Here is a 17,454-nt window from a genome sequence, read left to right as displayed (position 1 = left end):
AGGAGATTTGTTTATCCGTAACCACCACTTCTGAATGTACTCATAGGGCTGGCTATTAATCTCCTTATCTTCAACAGGACTAATACAAGTTAGTTGTTACTAATAAGGAGTAACTTTAGGAACCAAGTCAATTTCATATTAAATTCTATGTTTATTAGGCAAACTATCAAACAACTCATCTAGAAATATGTCATGGAACTCCTCTTGAATGCAATCCATCTAAGCCCCATGCCTATGAACATACTCCAAATTAGATATGATCATATTAGAAAGAAATGGGTACACTAAGAAAGAACTAGTTATTTCAGGCATGCAAGTCACCAATTTCAAAGCATTAATCAATACAGTATCATTATTGTCTATTTTAACAATATTTTCTATAGTGCTACTAACTTTGATACACAAAACATTACACTTTTAATCAATCCTTTGCTTTCTATCACAAAACCATTCATTCCTAAGAATAATATTTATGCAACCAAGATCCATAACCCGGAACAAAGGATGGTCAGGAATTCCTTTAACCATCAAAGGAGCAGTTAAAGCTCATTCACCATAAATACGAGTGCTATGTCCATCTGCTATAACCACCTTGTAAATTATTGAACACTTTTTCATAGGCAAACCAAGTTTCTTCACCATCTTGGAGCTCAACAAGTTGTATATAACACCTGAATCAAAAATAATACTAACTTGGCATGTTTGACGTACCAAAGGTAATCATGATCATGAGATTGATTTAAACTTTGAGGGTCCATGCAAAGTAAGAAATCCTTAATAAGATTGATAAAATCTTTAACCTTTTTAATCTTGCTTTGAACTTAAAAAATTTAACAACCTTACCACATAACAATATCATCAAGAATTTTTTCCTCATCATCATAACCATTATCACTAACACCATACTTTTCATGCCACTCCATCTGCCATCCCTAAAAGAATGTGCTACTCTGATACTAATGAAATGAACAAAGAGTGAACTCTAGGCCACACATGACATAGAATATTTTCAAAATATTCTTGTGACCATTCTAACATTAGGTTACATCTTTATTGCAGGCTTGCCTATCATATGATTCCACTTGGTGAATTTTTTATTTTATGTTTCAAGAGCCATTGTTTATATTGCATTTCCAAGTGCAGGGGCATATGAGACACAAGAGGAGGCAGTAAGGTTTAAGAAAACTAAAATTTCACTCTCTAATTATAATAGGTACAACATTGTCTCTAACATTATTGTGACCAGACCTATGACCAAGTAGTTATTAGGTTCTTTGGCAAGGCTAAAGCACTCAACTTTGCATATGAGGACTACACTGACAAGATGTCATAGGTGATTTTTGTTTGCATCCTGATTGAGAACCATTTACTTTTAAGACAACATTACAGTGGATCAAGTATATATGGAACTCTACATGGTCAGGACAGGCTTGCAAAAAGCAGTCCAAAGGATGTACAATTGAAAGAGGTGTATATGATAGAAAGGTCAAGCAGAAGAGGAATGCCGAGCACTAATAATTAATATATGAAAAGAGAACTTATTTAATTTGAAGGTTAATACATATTTTGATTTATTTTTTATTTTACAATTAAATGTATATTTTCGTATGGGCTACTAATATTAATTGTAAACGTACAGTTCTCTGAATGCATTTAATAATGATAATATTTGCATCATGTAAAACACGAGACTTTGAATCTCAAAATTTCTAGAAACGCGCTTCCGTCTCGTACTCAATCCTTATAAATAATCAGTGTCTCGAGAAAAAGAACAAAGAAAAACCTGGACATGGCGCTGCTCTCGCTTGTTCTTTCCTTGCTCGCTGCCACAGCAATCTTAGCAGCCGACCCCGATCCTGTGCAAGATTTCTGTGTCGCCGACCTGGATTCCTCCACCAGTGTCAATGGAGCAGCCTGCTTGACAACAGCATCAGCGCGCGAGGACAACTTTACCTCCACTGTTCTTCGCAACGTCCAGCCAGTGAGTACTCCAGGAGGATTTGTGGCATCCCGAGTCACAGTACCGCAGCTTCCAGCTCTCAACACCCAGGGTTTGTCTGTGAATCGTGTAGATCTCGGCCCCGGAGGAGTAAACACACCCCACGTCCATCCGCGAGCCACCGAGCTCATCTACATCATGGAGGGAACCGTCCAGGCCGGCTTTGTGGACACCACCAACAAGCTCTTCCTCAAGACGCTCCAGAAGGGCGATCTCTTTGTTGTCCCTCGAGGCCTCGTCCACTTCCAGTGGAATGTTGGAGCCACTCCTGCAACAATTTTCGCCACGTTTAACAGCCAGAATCCAGGAGTGGAGCGCTTGGAGATTACTCTGTTTGGTTCTGGGATCCCAGATGCCGTGCTCGCTGCATCTTTCAGGCTCAATCAGTCCGTCATTAACGAGCTCAAGCACAGCTTTACTCCCTGATGGTAAGGAAAAGCTTGTGTTAGAACAGATAAAGTAGAGATCCTCACCATCGCTGTGGACTCTACCATTCAATATCTTCTTTTCGGTCAAAGCTGTCAGCGTGTATATTTTGTGAGAAAAACACGCGCTTTTGAATTTGCGTCCTCGACGACTTCTAACATACGCGGGATCTCTGTTCAAACAAATGCTGTAAGATCAGAAAGCCTCGCATTGTAGAAGTACTATAAGCACGAAGTACCTGATAGTTTCGGCGGCGGCTCGCTGATGCGCAGCGAAGCTTCTCCGCGCGAAGAATGAAGTAGGCCCCAAGACTTTCCGCCGCCTTGAGACGGCTGGACTAGCTTGGCGCTGACGCTGTCAATCCTAGTGCCAAGAGTTTGAGAGAAACCGTGCCGCCAACCTTCATGGACGAAGTCAACCATCAATTCACCAACTGAACTAAATTTTTTTTTTTGTTTTCCTTGCAGCTTTGGAATCCCTACTGCTTCAAAGCTGGTGATCAGAATCCCATACCCCCAACAAGAATTCGAGCGTTGCACGGATAGCGACTTGTGCCTACAAGAACTAAAATTTTGTCAGCACAAGTACCTGACAAAGATTACTGGAGCAAAGTTGAAATGAAGTGCCGGCTCCGCATCCCACGTTGGAACTAGTCTTTCACGTTGGAACTAGTCTTCCAGGTTGGAACTAGTCATTCACCTTGGAAATAAAAGGGACCTGATCTAGATCTTTGCAGCAGCATGGACCGTGTGGCTACTTCTCTCCTGCTTGTTGCTTGCTCTCTGTTGTTCGCATCCGTCCTGGCCAGTGACCCGGATCCTCTTCAAAACCTGTGTGTTGCAGATCTCAACTCCACGGTCTCCATGAATGGCTTCGCTTGTAAGCAAACGGTGTCCGAGGAAGACTTCATCTCGCGTCTTCTAAGTTCTGTCCAGCCCGTCACTACTCCTGACGTGTTCGTTGTCACCCTCCTCAACGTCGAACAGTTTCCAGGCCTCAACACCGCCGGGATAAGTCTCGCCCGGGGTGAAATGGGACCTGGAGCTGTAAATTCCCCACACGTCCATCCACGCTCAACCGAAGTTTTCTTCCTTCTCGAAGGTAAGGTTCAGGCGGGATTTGTGTCCAGCAATAACCTCTTCTCGAGAACACTCGAAAAGGGGAACGTCTTCGTCTTTCCCAGAGGCCTTGTCCATTTTCAGATTAACTTGGACGATGCGCACCCGGCTCGATTCCTGGCTGTGTTTAACAGCCAGAATCCTGGTGCTGAGCGGCTGGGTTCTACGCTTTTCGGCTCAGGTATCTCCGACGAAGTTCTGAAAAAATCCTTCAAACTAAACGAGCAGACAATATCCCAACTTCGGAAGGAGTTTACCGGCTAAATCCGCCACTCTTGTATTACTCTTGTTAGATGTTTGCAGTCTAGTCTAGCTCAGCCATAAGAGCTTCTGCAAAACAGCTCCAGATTTGGTTTCTCACCTTTGTTTGCTTGCATCTGGAAGGTTATGTCAAACAAGTGGATAAAATTTACGAACCAACCTCACGAGTCATGCAAACAAAAGCTGGTGTCTTTGTATAAACAAAGACGGGTCACTTAATGTCTTTTTCGCTCGGAAGTACACGGTACTTGCATTAGAAGCATTTCCAACCTGGTCAAAAGTTTTAAGATATCGGGAGATTAAGCAAATGATATCTAGTACCTTCTTTTCCAAAGCACAGTAATCCAACCAAATGCCAACATCTTCTCTACCATATATTTCAAGCGCAGCGTCGAAAAGCCTCCGCATGCATTTTACTGCTTCTTGATCACCAAGTGCTCCTCTATCAGCCTCGAGGCCAATGCATCGCTTGAATAAATAAAGACTTGGACCTGGTAGCACCAAAAATCTGAAAGGAAGTGTTGGTTCCTAGCCGGAAACCGTTGGATCAAAGTGTACCTATTGTAGAGCTGCCGAGCCTTTTCAACACCGTCGAAATGTAAGAACCAGCTTACTGCAGACCAAGCGACAGCACCAAGTTCCTGGCCGCCACCTTTGACCCCGAGAGCAGTTTCCAGATGCCGTAGTATTATGTCAAGGTAAGTGTCCATTCCGGAAAAATACTCCAAAGCCTGCCGGGAGAAAACTGTTAGCGCTAAAACATACAGGATAACAATAAAAATACCATTTTCCAGATGTCCTTTCCCTCTGAGGCCTGGACGAACTGCAAGGCTTTCAAAAACAGCTTAGAAATGTCAGCCATCTGTAAACCGCCGTGTTGAATCTCCAACGTAAGCCTCAACACCCATAGCCTGGAGCTTGAACGTAATGGACCGTTGCAGAATTGCTCAGTAAGGGCCCTTGCCCTGTCTAGGAAGCCATTTCTCGTCAACAAGCGAACGTGACCTTCCAAAAAGTTTATGCTCGCACAAACTTCTTCACCACGGTCATAGAGCTCAAGAAGGGACTCAGGAACTCGCTCGTCCCCAGAATCCAGCAATCCCTCGAGAAACTTTGCATACAGCTCATACATCCGAGCCGACGAAACAACACCCACTGCTTCTTCATAAACCTGTGAAATAGATGGTAAGAAGATGTGATGCCACCGCAAGACAGATCGCACTGACCTTCACAGCATCCTTCCAAGAGCTTGTTGTCTGGAATTTATACTTTCCTTTCCAGTCCCAGCAATTCTCGTCCTTCGAGAAGTCCCTCGTCATACTTGCGTAGATCTCGTTTGCGATAGTCGACTTCACCAGCGCAAACCGGTCAAGAACTTCGACGAACCTTTGCCGAAACCTTGCACTGGATGAAACCGCAACAATGGCGTTCTTAAATATCACCCACGCCAGCTTCACGCTCAAATCACTCTCTCGTTGCTCCTTTCCAGCGTCGATCTCTTCGGACTCGATGCCCAGCACCAGCATTCGCGACTTTAGCTTTTGAGCGTAAGAGAGTTCCATGCGGAAGTACTCGAGCCACAGATCCTCCGAGTGAGGACACATCCTAAGTCCTCTTTGCATGAGCGCTCGAGCAGCAGAGACGTCGAGATTGTGCTCAAAGTCCCAGGACGCGGCATACATCCACAATCCTGGGATATTGGGATGAAGCTGGAGAGCTCTTGCCAGCACCTGTAAGAATGCGGAGATAAGTAAAGAGCTACAAATGATAAACACGATCGCTCACCCGACGCATTTGCTTGGGAGAATGTTTCCTGCAATACTCCAAGAATTTCAGCCACAAGCTCATGTCGCTACCAAATCTCGCCACTGCGCGCTTGTAAATGCTGATAATCCTGATCGCGCTTGCCCCATCGGACATATGCCCGCTCCATCTCTTCCCGGCGGCATTCAAATCCCTAACCACGACCTTCTTTCGCAGCCGTCGCAGCGATTCCAGCTTCGTCTCGTAATCCACATACCGCAAGAAATCGTCCCGGATCCTCGACGGCCGCTTGAGCTGATACTCGAATTCCCTCCGCCGGCGCACGACCTCCTTGATCTCCGAGCGCGTAAAGAGGCCCCATTTCTCTAGATCCTCGAGCTCCGGGAGCATGCGCTCGAGGTAGGCATTGACGGTGTCCGCCATCGCTCCCCAAAACCCTAAACTTCAAGAGATAAATTTTAGGGTTCTTCGAAAAAAATATTTTTTTGTTATGTTGAAGCTCTGGCTATGGCGGGCAATTTTACTTGCCATATTAATTAGGGTGCCCTAGGGTTTTTCTTTCGTCTTTCCCGTTTCCTGTCGCGATTCTCTTCCGCCCTCTCGATCCCTCTGGCTCCAAATGCCGTAGCGGAATTTCTCTTCTTTGGCAGCGGAGTCGATCGCCTCGCATGCAATCGCAGCGTCGCGCGATGCTTTCTTGGATCGAGGGGCGGGAATGCGGCTGCGAGGCGAGCTGCCGCTAGGAATCGCGAGATTTCGCCTCTTGATCGAGCAGTCTTGGAATCTTTCCGATTCTTGAGGGGAAATGGGGGCCGTGAGCGCCGAGTATCTCAATTCCTCGCCAGTGCGGCCAGTCTTGGACGATCTCAAGAGCTTTGGCGTGCCGGAGAAGAAGTTCTCATCCATGAACATCGACGAGCTGCTGGTGGCGGCAACGGGCGAGGAGGAGTCGCAGCCCTCGCTCCCCTCCTCGTCCGAGCAGGAGGAAGAGGAGAATCCCTCCTCGTCCGAGATCAAGCTCTCGGTGGAGGAGGTCTGGAGGGAAATCCAAGAGGGTAAGCTCACGAGCACAGCGGCAGCGTCGTCCACGGAAGCGCCGGAGTCCGGCATCGCTCCACAGCGCACGCTGGGCGAGATGACGCTGGAGGAATTCCTCGTCAAATCGGGGGTGGCCGACAGCGCTCCCACGGGGATTGGATCGACGTTCCCAGACTTGGGGCCTGCTCCTCACAAGCGCGAGAGGGATGATCTGGAACTAGCTTACATGCAGGGAATGGATCCCAGCGCCGCCAATTCCAGCTCCAAAAGATTGCGAGCTTTCGTTACCAAGATCGAGGAATGCTGTATGGTTCCAAGCGGTGGCCAGGTCCTTTCCTACGGAGACGCCTTCCACAAGCCGGACGAGTACGTGGACAAAGTTGCCGAGCGAAGGCAGCGGAGGATGATAAAGAACCGAGAGTCGGCTGCGCGTTCCAGGGCCAGGAAACAGGTAAAAATCCAACTTTTTAAAGACTTTGGCTGGATTCTTTTCTAAAAATTTGCCCCTTCTGTTTTTCTTTTGCCTTATTTGATCGCCAGGCTTACACAGCAGAGCTTGAAGCAGAGGTAACGCTGCTCAAAGAAGAGAATGACAAGCTCAAGAGGCAACAGGTAAAAGAGAAGCTTTGCTTAGTTTTAACTTCTAAGAGAGTGGTTTCTCGCTGGGTTTATGGTAATAGGCCGAGGATGCAAGGTACAGGGCCAAGGTACGCTAGATTCTCGATCGAAATCGAAAACCATTGTTTTTGTTTTCTCAGGTGATAGACATGCTGACGGTGCTGAAACGTTCCAAGAAAAACGCCAAGGCCAGGCGAGTGGAGCTGAGGAGGGTGAACTCGTTCTAAATGTAAGTCGAGGATGTCCAAAAAATTTTGATAGCATAGGCTAGTAGCAGTGAAGAGAAAAAAAAAAGTGAGTGCTTGTGAAGCAGCGTTTTTCCTCTTTTTTTCTTTTTTATTTAGAATTTGTACACAGTTTACGTCGATTCCTTTGCTTCGTCGCATTTCTTCTGCCATCGATAGTGGATCTCGTAGAGAAAGCCTGGGAAAAAAAAGGAAGGGCATTGAGAAGCTCCAGTTGGAAGAAAACGAAATGGGATACTTACCCAGTCCTAGCAAAACAATTGTAGCATCGCCCACCATTTGCATCTTCTTCGCGGTGGGTTTATTGCTCTTGAAAGGAGCGAGGGCTGGATCCGGGGACAAGAGCTGCAATTGCGATCAATCTATTCGATCAAATTCCAATCGATCGAAAAGCTCCTTACCTCGGCATCGCGCGGATGAATCTCACGGATCTGCGCCTTGTTCCATGGCCTGGTGTTGCGCGCCGCAGCTACGGTGGCCCTCAGCGCTTGCATTTCTCCTCTCGAGCCCTATCTCGCAAGCCCTAGAAACAGAGCTTCCATCAGAGCCGTCGATCGTGGCCGTCGTTGTCAGCCCTAAAATGCACAGCGCCCAACAGAAAGATTCCCGGACAAAATTTTCGAATTTGAGCGGCAGCTTTGTTTCAAACGAAAAGGGAGCGGGAAATGTGCCCCAAAGGGCATTTTTTGGATTGGATGATGGATCTCTTTTCTTGCAGCCAGTGATCAGTGGGTCAGTATGATAGCTTTCTTTGCTGAAAATGTATGTACTTACAGTCTCAGATTATAGGTCGAGCTCTACGTAAGGATTTAAATTTTTTTGAATCGCTGGTATAGTCTAATCCTTTTGACTCTGCAAATACCCAAAAATGCCGGTCAGCCTCCGGTACTTTGCGTGACTGCGAAAATTGCCCATGATCAAAAATTCCCTCCAAAACCTTATTTAAAGCTCCCGAAGAGTTGCTATCCCGAGTTTTTTTAACCTTCCAATCCACCACGATGCAAATAATATAATTGCATGGTTCTTTTCTAGGGTCGAGGCATGCAATGATCAATCAGGCCATTGACCCCAGGACCTTAAAAAAATTTGTTTAATTTAGCCGGTGTTGGCGAGAGGAGTCGAACGCGCACAGTCCCCGCCGCCCCGCAGTATGACAAAGTGACGCCAAAAATCTTTGACGCAATGGAAGAATGGAAGCAGTCTATGCCTATCTAAATAAACTCCTTTAAATCTTTCGAGTCTTCTCAGCCTCCACCAACATTAAAAACTTTCTTGTGGCATTCAAAGTTGGCGATGCTATCCATTAACTTCTTGGGGCAACAGCGTCGACGGGCGGGAGATCGCCACGTGTGCAAGATATCAGGCTCGTAAATGCGGCAACTATCCTGCCAAAATAGATCTTGTATTTAACCGTGGTCCAATATACTGTACCACATCCGTAATCTTTGATGGCCACATACGGCCCAAAAATTCGTTACAAGGACACCCCGACGGGCGTGAAGAAGCTTAACGTTCACTTCTTGACGGGCGGTCACTTTTATCATGTGATGCCCGGGAGCCAATGATTCTTCACGGCGTCCTGGAATATAACCAACCACGCCCCAACCACGCCGCCGTCAATTGCCGCGTCACTGCCCGTCAAGCTCACTTTCACCTTGACTTTTCTATTGTTTCTACTCGACGACACGGATTTTACCTCCGCGGTAACAAGCATTTTTACCTTGCCCTGAATTCAAGAAACGCTTGGGAGGGAAAGGGAAAAGGGTAGATCGAGCGAGCGAGCGAGCGAGCGATCGCAGCAATGCCGATACCGGCTTGGCGCTGGCGCCGATGATCCAGCTCCATCGAGAAAATTTTACTTCTCGGCAGTTCTTCCAGGGAGCTATGGCGGGCCCGCGTTTGTTCTTCCGATCGATCCAGTGATCATCAGGTATGGCGTTAGCGAGTTTCTTGCACTGAAGCTGTTTCGATCGACATTCTTGCCAGAGCGGTCCTAAAATTTCTCTCTTTCCATTGCGATGCAGCGATGATTCCTGGAAATCCAGAGCTTTTCTTCTTCTCGGGGGCCAAATGGGAGAGCTGAGGCCCGGCTATGGAAGTGATTTCTCCGAGTAAGAAGCCCGAGCTGCGAGAAGAAGAAAGCCAGGAGCATCGCTTGCGCAAGTTCTTGGGGGAAATCCACTGCCTGGAGAATGCCAACAAGCTGCTGAAAGAGATCTCTCCCGCGATCAACCAGTCCGTGTTTGCACGCATCCTCAGGAATTTCAACTCGGCCATCATGTGTTCGCCGCAAGGAGAGACGTGCTCGGAGCTCTTGCAAATCCTGGACAGGCTCGAGGACCAAGTGCTCGTGGAGGCGGAGGAAGCGCTGAGGCAGAATGATACCAGGATGAGCTGCAATTCCTGCGAGAGTAGTGATCGGGCCCAAGGTACGCTGCTGGGCCGTCGTGCTAGGACGAACGCTTTCTCGGTGTTTGATCACCGGCATCCGCCAAGTCCCGTCTCGACGATCAGCTCGACGTTCCGATCGCCACTCCCGAGCTCTTCACCGGATTTTCACTCGGCAGTAGCGAGCAGCGATGAGAGAAGCTCGCATCACGACGACCCAAGAAACTTGGATGCGTTGCGGAGCGTCCGGTTTCGACGAACAGTGCGGAGGCTGGAAAACTCTTTCGTGGAATGCTCGTCGCCAAGCACCGAGTCAGCTGGCAGTGTTTTTGGCAAGTTTGATTTCTTCAACGCTCACATGAAAGTCTCGAGACGAAACAGTGGATCAAAGAAGAAGAATTCCTCCGGGAATGGCTCGAGAAGCGCCGAATCTTTCGACGTCTTCCAAGGATCATCGACATCATCCACTACTACTGCTGGGAAGGATACGAAGAAGGAACTGGAATTCTTCCAAAGGCAGCGTTTCACAGCGAGAGCAGCGAGTTTTATTCCCGAGGTAGCATGCCGGTCGCTTGTGCTGGTTTCGTCCAAAGCGAGCCGCCATCGTTTACTGCCCGAGCAAGCTTTTGCGATCAAGCAGCAGCGGAGTTCTTCGATCATGCCGGCCAAGTTCGTCAAGGGGTCTCTTCAGTGTCTAGCGAAAGATGGAGACATCAGCTATAACTTATGGCTGGACGATACAGAGGAGTTGATCGTCGCGAAGACCGCAAGCCAGGACATATCAGAGGACCAGGAACTTTGCGACCAGGTGTTCGTGTTTTCCTCGTACAAGTGCAAGGGAAAAGAGCGATCGGGGTGGAGGCAGTGGGGAAAGAAAGACAAGCCGGCGGTGGAAGTCCTCGGCAAGATGAAGATCTTCAGCACTGTGATTCCCGAGATGGATCGCGGCGGGAGGAACAGACATTACTTGGACTCGGACTTTGTGCTGTTCGAGGCCCGTGGGAAAGATCAAGTAGCGATGAGCAGCCCCCGGCAGCAACTTGCTGTCAGCTCCAGCAGGAGGCTCAGCTTTTCTTCGTGGGACGCAACGCCGAGCGAATCACCCGGTTGTGTCACGAGCAGCTCGTCCGAGTCTCCTCGAGTAGCGGAGAAGTCTGGCACACCGGGAAAGCACTGGTCCTCGGTTGGATTTCTCAAGCACAACAGAAAGGAAGGCTCAAAGCTAGGCGACTCTTTCTCGTTCAGAGGGTCGGAGACGGGAGGGAGCTTCTCCAGCCGGACGAGTTTTGTGGAGGTCGCGGCGGTGGTGACGAGAGTTCCGATCGGAGTGAAGAAGCGATCGAACAGCACCAACAGCCAACTTAGTAGCTGGGAGAGCAGGCTCAAGAGAAACAATGCTCCCGGCTTGGTCGAAGAAACTTACGAGAAGATGAGCCTTACGGTGGTTCTCCCAGCCGGCGAGCATGGCTGCCCGGCTTACGGACTCCCCGGTCCGCTGCCTTTGCTCGAAAGGTGGAGGGGTGGAGGCAAATGCGACTGTGGAAGCTGGGACTTGGGTTGTGGATTGGTGCTACTCGAAAACCAGCAAACTTTGAGGTGCTCGGCAAAGGCTGCTCAAGAACAAAGTGGTGGCATCAACGTAGTGCTCCAGGTAAGCTCAAAAACACGCTTTGGTTTTTTTCTTTGGTGGCTCAAGTTTGTGTTTGTTTGCCAGGCAAAGAAACACGAGGTAGCTCTCAGATTGTCGCCACTCTATGACGACGATACATTCTCTGTGAGCTTCCAGCAGCCATTGTCGACGCTCCAAGCGTTTGGAACCGCCGTGGCTTTGCTCCACAGTCGAAAGAAGCCGCTAAAGCTGGGACGTTCCAAAGACGAGAACGAAAGCAACAAAGGCGCGGTGGAAGTGGCCAAAAACTCGTCAAAGAAGAACTTTGTCCCGAGGCTTCTTCTCCGCGGCTCTTCGTTCCAGGAGGCTATGACGCTCACTGGCCTCCCAAAGATTCGCAGGGTTTATTCCCTGGGCTGTCGTCCAGAGCCCTCGTCTCTCGTCGAGAGAGTGTGATCGTTCCTCGTTCCAAGTAATAAGAAGTAACATTTGTTTAAGGGTTTGCGGCATTAGGGTTTATCGCTCGCGATGGCGGGGGGTTCTCAGGACATGCGCAGCTGGGCGGATCTTCTCCAGAACTCGTCGCAGCTGCTGCAATCGGCCGCGCCGGCGGCGCCATTTCCACCGCTCCAGGCAAGAAATCTTTGCGTTTGTGGCCTGCATTTTGATTCTCGGGGCTTCTCTCTTGCTTGCGCAGAGGAGCTTGGATCAGCTAGAGTCTCTCTCGCGCCAGCTTAAGGCCCGGACGAATCGCTACGATGCCACTGGCCAATCTATTGCCGCTACTCGGTAAGCGGGAATTTTTCTTTTCTGGTTTAGCAGCTTGGGTGTTGCTATAGATTACTAGCGAGAGAAGGCATAAATGCCGATCAACTTGCCAGAGAGCTAAAGGCGTTTGAGCTCAAGGTTTGGCGACTGAGACTTTTCGTTTAGAGCTGATTGTTTTTCTTTTCTTTCTCTCCATAGACAAGCTTCGAAGATGTTTTCCCTGTGGAAGCGACGACCGTGGAGGAGTATCTACAGCAGGTGTGGTCTACTGGCTTCGGATTTCTTTCTGATTTTTCACAGTTTTTTTTTCTTGCCTTAGGTGCATGAAATGTCAATGCTTACAGCGATTTTGAATTCTCAAAGAGACAACGTTCGAAGTTTTGATGACTACATGATGAAGTCACTGGAAGTACGTCGTGTTTTAGTATTCGCTATCTGACGGAACTTTCTACAGGATGACTGGCAAAAAGAGAAGCGTGAGTTTTTGAATAGCTTGAGTCGCTTGCCACTTTCTTCTGGCACTCCCGGGAAACAAGCCAGTCGTGTTTCTGGTGTTCTCGACTCTTCTGCGGTGAAGGCTTTGCCTGATATGCGCGCACCAAACCCGTTTCTATCAACTCCGTCGCAAGTGGTGAATGCAAAGGCTGCGGGGTACGCTGAAGCAGTTGCGAAGCTTAATGCTGCAAGAGAACGAAGTGAACCATTCAAGGTATGTATGCAACATTTTTTGGTGTGCAACGATATCTTTCTTGTAATGTTTTGCAGGTTGCGAGCACTCTGAAAGACACGTTTTTGGCGTTTGCTGATGAGAAAATGGGTACAAAATCTGTGAACATGGCCAAAATCTGGTATCTCCTTCAGGTATGCGGTTTCTTTAGAACTGAAGCATTCTTACATTTGTCCGCGTTGTCAGTCTCTTTTAGGTGAGGACTTCGAATATCCATCTCATCTTAGTAGAAAGATGAAAATGGTTTTTGGTGCCCGCCGCCATTTGGAAGCTGGTCATGAAAAGTATATGCTGGACACAATACAAAGTCATGCTGCTCAGGTGACCTTTGATCTGTTGCAAGAACGTAATGTTTGCTTACGGATTCTAACAGGCAGCACTTGGAGGATCTACTGGAAACTTACAACGTGTACGAGCTTTTTTGCGCGTGCGTATCTTCTTAAGTTGTGTCAAAAGATTACCTGACGTGTTTGAGTTTCTTTAGGTCCGGCTAAGAGATTATGGTTTGTTAGACTTCGATGCTACTGATACACATAGGCAACCGCCAATTGATACTACTTGGTACCAGGTACTGCTAAAACAATTAGTTCGAACAACTGAGCAGATTATTGTGTGACTGGTTTTGCAGATTTATTTTTGCCTCCGATCTGGTTATTATGAGGAAGCCAAACTTGTGGCGCAGTCGTCTAGAGCTAGCCGTTCGTATGCTCCACTGGTACGTTTAAACTTCTATTGCGCTGCTACTGATTAGCAAACTTGCAGCTTACGGAGTGGATCGCCACGGGAGGAGCAGTATCTTCTGCTACTGCAACGGCCGCCTTTGAGGAATGTGAAAAAATGGCACGGATTGGGGACAGGCCAGGTCGTGCTGGATACGATAAGAAGAAAATGCTTCTATATGCTGTTCTTTCCGGTAGCAGGCAGCAAGCTGAACGTCTTCTACGGGACATTCCTGTGCTATTCACTACGATCGAGGACTTTATGTGGTTTATGCTTTCTATTACTCGGGACTGCGGTCCAGCACCCCAAGATGGATTAGTACCTTATACTTTGGAGGATTTGCAGAACTACCTGACCAAATTCGAGCCATCTTACTATACTAAGAACGGCAAAGATCCTTTGGTCTATCCTTACGTTCTGCTATTAAGCTTACAACTCCAGGCGGCCATCCTTTATCTTACAAGAGAGATCAGCAACGACGGGGACCATATAGACGGTGTGCATATAGCCATTGCTTTGGCAGACCATGGTGTCCTTTCAGAAGGCGCGTCGAACAAAGCAAAGCCTGGAACAATGAGTCCGGTTGGAGAAATCACAAGCATCATCCGACACTATGGACTTTCATATGTCCGGCAAAACAACCTTGCGACGGCTTTGGAGTACTACGTTCAGGCTGCTGCTGCCATTGGAGGTGGCGCTATTTCCTGGAGCGGACAGAACAGTAATGATCAGCAGAGGCAAAGGAACATGATGTTGAAGCAGCTACTCATCGAGCTTCTTCTAAGAGATGGTGGTATTGCACTTCTGCTAGGCTCAAACGGCATCGGGTCGGAAGGTGCGTTGAGAAGGTTTTTGCCCGATCCCACTATGCAGCAGCAGATGTTACTTGAAGCTGCACGACATGCTCAAGAGTCAGGCCTTTACGAGAAGGTAAAGTAGCAATTCGTCGAGTCTGTATTGATTTTTAATTTTTGTTCCAGGCTATCGAGTTGCTGAAACGTGTTGGAGCCTTTGCAATGGCTCTAGAAATAGTAACTCGCAGGCTTTCTGAGGCAATCTGCGCACTGGCCACTGGCCGTGCAGATGGAGAGGCCAAAGTTGCAGGCCTTATCCTTGCTGGGAACGACATTGCGGAGACTTACAAAAAGCAAGCTGGAAGCGGAACTGGAAGGTACCGGCCATTTGGTCGTGATTTTGGCTACTAACAATTTCATGAGTTTGCAGCTCGCGAGAGGCTGAACAAGTAACAGAGCAGCAAGTTTCCTTCCGGCAACTTGAAGGAATCGTAGCGTTCCACAAACTGTTTCGCCTGGGGAGATATCCGGACGCGATCGCTGAGCTTCCCAGGCTGTCATTTCTTCCACTGACTCCATGGACACCGGAAAAGAGTGCCGAAGACCTGAGAAGCATATCTCCTCCTGTTCAAGCTTGTGTGCCTGATCTTCTCAAGGCGGCTTTGATCTGCCTTGATAATGTTCCCGATAGAGATGGCCATATGCGCACTCTCAAGGCTAAGGTAAACCAGTTTCTTGCTTTCGCGAAACGATTAACAGTTTTGTCTGCGCAGATCGCCAAATTTGTTGCAAACACCGTGCCCAGAAATTGGCCGCACGATCTGTACGAGCAAGTCGCTCGAATGCTTTAATGTAAGTCTGCTCTTTTCTTCCTTTGTTCTCGGAAAAAGACACATAACTGTATTGGCCACATCAGCTTCAGCCGGCCACGTTGCTTGGGGATGAGCTCTCAAGCAACACTCGTAGGTTTTGCAGTTTAGAATTCCATGGCGCCCAAAGGTAAGGAGCCCGCGCCGGCTGTGGAAGAGGCTGCTGCTGCCCCCAGCACACAGGAGCTCGAAGGCAAAATTCGTGCTCTAAATGCCGAAAAGGAAAAGGAGGAACGGGCACGCAACCGTGTCCAGATTGAGCGTGTAATCATACTTACTCTACACTTTTCTTCCTTGCGTTTTAAACTCATTACGTTTCCAGGACAAGCTCAACACATTCTATGAACTCAAAAAGAAGGAAGTTGACCAATGCAAAGCGGTGCTGTTCATTAAAGATCATGACATCCAGGGCATCGAGGAAAGGCATCGGGTGCAAATGCAGGTAGGGAGAGGATGACTATTCTCTGGATGATTCTATCTCATTTTCTCTTTTTTTTCTCCCAGGTTTTCAATCAAAAGACCAGACATCTTCAGTACGAGCAGCAAGGTATCATAGGGGCAGTGAAAGGTGACAATGAGATCGCGTTGAAGCTGTTTGCTGAACAAGCCGCAACGCGAGAGCATCAGCTCTTGTAAGGTTTCTTTTGTGTGAAAAAAACGCGTTGCATATCATATCTCGTAAAGGCTCGGACTTTTGTAGGGATGAACAGCGTCTTTTAAAATCTAAGGTCAGGGAGGTGGAGCTTGGATACGAAGATACGATCAGACAGCTCAAGCTGGTGAGTAGCGCAATTCAAAATGATTTTTTTTTTTTTTTTTTGTGGCTGAGCGGTGTGCAATCAGGATCACGCCAAAGAAATTAGCATGATCAGGCAAGAGTATGACGCGAAGGCTAAGGACTTGGTTCAGAGTAATGAAAGAAAAGTCGGTGAGTGCGGTTTGATCAGGCGCTTGCTCACTCTGTCTACGTGTGCAGTGCAAGAAAATCGAGGAGGACTCGGAACTCCGAAAGAAGCAGGAAGTTCATGAGATCGAAGAACGAAAAAATCAGCATATTATTGAGCTCATGAAGAAGCACGAAAAAGCGTTTGCGGATATTAAATTCTACTACAATGACATCACGCAGAACAACTTAGATCTCATCAAGACGCTCAAGGTGCCAAACATCTCGTCAAGCTGTCGTATTCGCTATAATTGCCGCTTCGTTGCCTGTAGGAAGACATTACAGACATGAAAAAGAAGGAGCAAGCAAACGAGAAATTCATGTACGAGATTGCGCAGGAAAACAAGCATTCAATGGAGCCCCTGACGAAGGCCCTGAAAGAACTGGATGTACTTCGCAAGCACATTCAAGTCTTGGAAAAGGTAATTTTTAATCTTTGGTGGACTTTTAGCTCTTGAACTTCAACCAGGATAGGCAAGCGCTCCAACAGCTGAGAGTTCATTACGCCGACACCCTCGAACAGATAAAACATCTTGAATGGCAGTACCGGAGCCTACAAGAGAAAATGGACAAGGCAAAGCAAGCAATACTTCGTCATGACGAACTTATACTCCCTCTCCAGGTTCAAGAAGATAAAGACGATCTCTACGCCAGGTTCGAGTCTTGCATTTTCGATGTCCAACAGAAGTGTGGCCTTAAGAGCATGCTCTTGGAAAAGAAGCTCCATGTTGTCCAAGAACAATTGGAAAAGAAGGTACTTGATCTAGTACATCTTTTAGTGATCTTCTCTCTCATTTTATAAATTTTCAGGAGGCTCAACTTGGTGAATCACTCGCCGGGAAACTCCAACCCGGTAAAGTGGACTACAAGTTTGACAAGGTGTTAGAAACCAAGAACCAGCAAATCAAGTCTCTCTATTACGAGCTTGGAAGAGTTACAAAGGTAACGAGCTTTAATTCTAGCTTCTTTGTAGGACAACTCTTCTCATTCTTCGCAAATTCTTCCAGGCACACGATTCTATCGTCAAGGCTTTCGAGGTTAAACTAGCGGCGTTGGGCGTCCCCTTGCAAGAGATGGGCTTGCCTTACTATCTATCAAAGATCCAGCTTTGAAACTCAACGGCTATAATCTAACCACCTGTTTTACTTAGCTTATGCCACGTGTGTC

The 17,454-nt window shown here is 47.6% G+C and overlaps 7 protein-coding genes across 13 annotated transcripts; 6 read left to right on the top strand and 1 right to left on the bottom strand.

Annotated features, from left to right (window-relative positions):
- Nucleotides 1-1,668: 1,668 nt before the first annotated feature.
- On the bottom strand, nt 1,669-6,017 carry LOC9631192 (U3 small nucleolar RNA-associated protein 6 homolog). Of its 6 annotated transcripts, XM_024664115.1 has the most exons (10): nt 5,590-6,017; nt 5,031-5,534; nt 4,589-4,975; nt 4,363-4,535; nt 4,126-4,312; nt 3,965-4,074; nt 2,664-3,920; nt 2,473-2,597; nt 2,329-2,421; nt 1,669-2,267 (listed from the first exon to the last, which is right to left on the bottom strand). In XM_024664115.1, the coding sequence occupies exons 1-6, from the start codon at nt 5,989-5,991 to the stop codon at nt 3,973-3,975; spliced, it is 1,755 nt and encodes a 584-aa protein (XP_024519883.1). In that variant the 5' UTR covers nt 5,992-6,017; the 3' UTR covers nt 1,669-2,267; nt 2,329-2,421; nt 2,473-2,597; nt 2,664-3,920; nt 3,965-3,972. The 6 variants fall into 6 exon arrangements, with proteins under 6 accessions (XP_024519883.1, XP_024519879.1, XP_024519880.1 ...); XM_024664112.1 differs by lacking the exons at nt 1,669-2,267; nt 2,329-2,421 and having other exon boundaries at nt 2,487-2,597; nt 2,664-2,980; nt 3,028-3,920; XM_024664113.1 differs by lacking the exons at nt 1,669-2,267; nt 2,329-2,421 and having other exon boundaries at nt 2,487-2,597; nt 2,664-2,980; nt 3,125-3,920.
- LOC9630992 (oxalate oxidase 2) lies at nt 1,790-2,425 on the top strand. The gene has a single exon (XM_024664142.1). It carries the CDS (start codon nt 1,790-1,792, stop codon nt 2,423-2,425), a length of 636 nt encoding a protein of 211 aa, XP_024519910.1.
- On the top strand, nt 3,166-3,807 carry LOC112342397 (germin-like protein 8-2). The gene has a single exon (XM_024664141.1). It carries the CDS (start codon nt 3,166-3,168, stop codon nt 3,805-3,807), a length of 642 nt encoding a protein of 213 aa, XP_024519909.1.
- Nucleotides 6,018-6,125: 108 nt separating the features above from the next.
- On the top strand, nt 6,126-7,591 carry LOC9631191 (ABSCISIC ACID-INSENSITIVE 5-like protein 5). The gene is made up of 4 exons (XM_002990326.2): nt 6,126-7,057; nt 7,147-7,218; nt 7,287-7,313; nt 7,365-7,591. Exons 1-4 carry the CDS (start codon nt 6,374-6,376, stop codon nt 7,449-7,451), a joined length of 870 nt encoding a protein of 289 aa, XP_002990372.1. The 5' UTR covers nt 6,126-6,373; the 3' UTR covers nt 7,452-7,591.
- Nucleotides 7,592-9,248: 1,657 nt separating this feature from the next.
- Nucleotides 9,249-11,963, top strand: LOC112342387. The gene is made up of 3 exons (XM_024664104.1): nt 9,249-9,399; nt 9,494-11,508; nt 11,572-11,963. The coding sequence occupies exons 2-3, from the start codon at nt 9,562-9,564 to the stop codon at nt 11,920-11,922; spliced, it is 2,298 nt and encodes a 765-aa protein (XP_024519872.1). The 5' UTR covers nt 9,249-9,399; nt 9,494-9,561; the 3' UTR covers nt 11,923-11,963.
- Nucleotides 11,964-11,977: 14 nt separating this feature from the next.
- On the top strand, nt 11,978-15,348 carry LOC9631190 (nuclear pore complex protein NUP93A). The gene is made up of 15 exons (XM_024664103.1): nt 11,978-12,099; nt 12,164-12,255; nt 12,306-12,372; nt 12,433-12,492; nt 12,554-12,643; nt 12,689-12,943; nt 13,000-13,095; nt 13,148-13,282; nt 13,335-13,388; nt 13,446-13,529; nt 13,590-13,676; nt 13,724-14,611; nt 14,662-14,852; nt 14,906-15,197; nt 15,249-15,348. Exons 1-15 carry the CDS (start codon nt 11,995-11,997, stop codon nt 15,324-15,326), a joined length of 2,574 nt encoding a protein of 857 aa, XP_024519871.1. The 5' UTR covers nt 11,978-11,994; the 3' UTR covers nt 15,327-15,348.
- Nucleotides 15,349-15,368: 20 nt separating this feature from the next.
- LOC9631039 (growth arrest-specific protein 8 homolog) lies at nt 15,369-17,439 on the top strand. 2 transcript variants are annotated; one of them, XM_024664105.1, is made up of 9 exons: nt 15,369-15,608; nt 15,667-15,786; nt 15,849-16,123; nt 16,188-16,268; nt 16,321-16,500; nt 16,560-16,709; nt 16,757-17,041; nt 17,098-17,229; nt 17,295-17,439. In XM_024664105.1, the coding sequence occupies exons 4-9, from the start codon at nt 16,209-16,211 to the stop codon at nt 17,397-17,399; spliced, it is 912 nt and encodes a 303-aa protein (XP_024519873.1). In that variant the 5' UTR covers nt 15,369-15,608; nt 15,667-15,786; nt 15,849-16,123; nt 16,188-16,208; the 3' UTR covers nt 17,400-17,439. The 2 variants fall into 2 exon arrangements, with proteins under 2 accessions (XP_024519873.1, XP_024519874.1); XM_024664106.1 differs by having other exon boundaries at nt 16,188-16,272.
- The last annotated feature ends 15 nt before the right edge of the window (nt 17,440-17,454 follow it).

Source organism: Selaginella moellendorffii, unplaced genomic scaffold, assembly GCF_000143415.4.
Source record: "Selaginella moellendorffii unplaced genomic scaffold, v1.0 SELMOscaffold_107, whole genome shotgun sequence".
NCBI lineage: Eukaryota > Viridiplantae > Streptophyta > Lycopodiopsida > Selaginellales > Selaginellaceae > Selaginella > Selaginella moellendorffii.
The sequence above is the reverse complement of the archived record's forward strand: the minus strand, read 5'-3'. Positions and strand labels throughout refer to the sequence as shown.

What these genes read in the sequence shown, in the direction of transcription:
- LOC9630992 (XM_024664142.1), top strand. Translation starts at nt 1,790, where the DNA reads ATGGCGCTGCTCTCGCTTGTTCTTTCCTTGCTCGCTGCCACAGCAATC.
- LOC112342397 (XM_024664141.1), top strand. Translation starts at nt 3,166, where the DNA reads ATGGACCGTGTGGCTACTTCTCTCCTGCTTGTTGCTTGCTCTCTGTTG.
- LOC9631192 (XM_024664111.1), bottom strand. Translation starts at nt 5,991, where the DNA reads ATGGCGGACACCGTCAATGCCTACCTCGAGCGCATGCTCCCGGAGCTC. An exon ending in CTCCCAAGCAAATGCGTCGG is followed by an intron (nt 5,535 to 5,589) that starts GTGAGCGATCGT and finishes GCATTCTTACAG; the next exon opens with GTGCTGGCAAGAGCTCTCCA. An exon ending in GCTCGGCAGCTCTACAATAG is followed by an intron (nt 4,313 to 4,362) that starts GTACACTTTGAT and finishes ACTTCCTTTCAG; the next exon opens with ATTTTTGGTGCTACCAGGTC.
- LOC9631191 (XM_002990326.2), top strand. Translation starts at nt 6,374, where the DNA reads ATGGGGGCCGTGAGCGCCGAGTATCTCAATTCCTCGCCAGTGCGGCCA. An exon ending in GTTCCAGGGCCAGGAAACAG is followed by an intron (nt 7,058 to 7,146) that starts GTAAAAATCCAA and finishes TTTGATCGCCAG; the next exon opens with GCTTACACAGCAGAGCTTGA. An exon ending in ACAAGCTCAAGAGGCAACAG is followed by an intron (nt 7,219 to 7,286) that starts GTAAAAGAGAAG and finishes TTATGGTAATAG; the next exon opens with GCCGAGGATGCAAGGTACAG.
- LOC112342387 (XM_024664104.1), top strand. Translation starts at nt 9,562, where the DNA reads ATGGAAGTGATTTCTCCGAGTAAGAAGCCCGAGCTGCGAGAAGAAGAA. An exon ending in GCATCAACGTAGTGCTCCAG is followed by an intron (nt 11,509 to 11,571) that starts GTAAGCTCAAAA and finishes TTTGTTTGCCAG; the next exon opens with GCAAAGAAACACGAGGTAGC.
- LOC9631190 (XM_024664103.1), top strand. Translation starts at nt 11,995, where the DNA reads ATGGCGGGGGGTTCTCAGGACATGCGCAGCTGGGCGGATCTTCTCCAG. An exon ending in CAATCTATTGCCGCTACTCG is followed by an intron (nt 12,256 to 12,305) that starts GTAAGCGGGAAT and finishes GTGTTGCTATAG; the next exon opens with ATTACTAGCGAGAGAAGGCA. An exon ending in AACGAAGTGAACCATTCAAG is followed by an intron (nt 12,944 to 12,999) that starts GTATGTATGCAA and finishes AATGTTTTGCAG; the next exon opens with GTTGCGAGCACTCTGAAAGA.
- LOC9631039 (XM_024664105.1), top strand. Translation starts at nt 16,209, where the DNA reads ATGATCAGGCAAGAGTATGACGCGAAGGCTAAGGACTTGGTTCAGAGT. An exon ending in ACATTCAAGTCTTGGAAAAG is followed by an intron (nt 16,710 to 16,756) that starts GTAATTTTTAAT and finishes AACTTCAACCAG; the next exon opens with GATAGGCAAGCGCTCCAACA. An exon ending in AGCTTGGAAGAGTTACAAAG is followed by an intron (nt 17,230 to 17,294) that starts GTAACGAGCTTT and finishes AAATTCTTCCAG; the next exon opens with GCACACGATTCTATCGTCAA.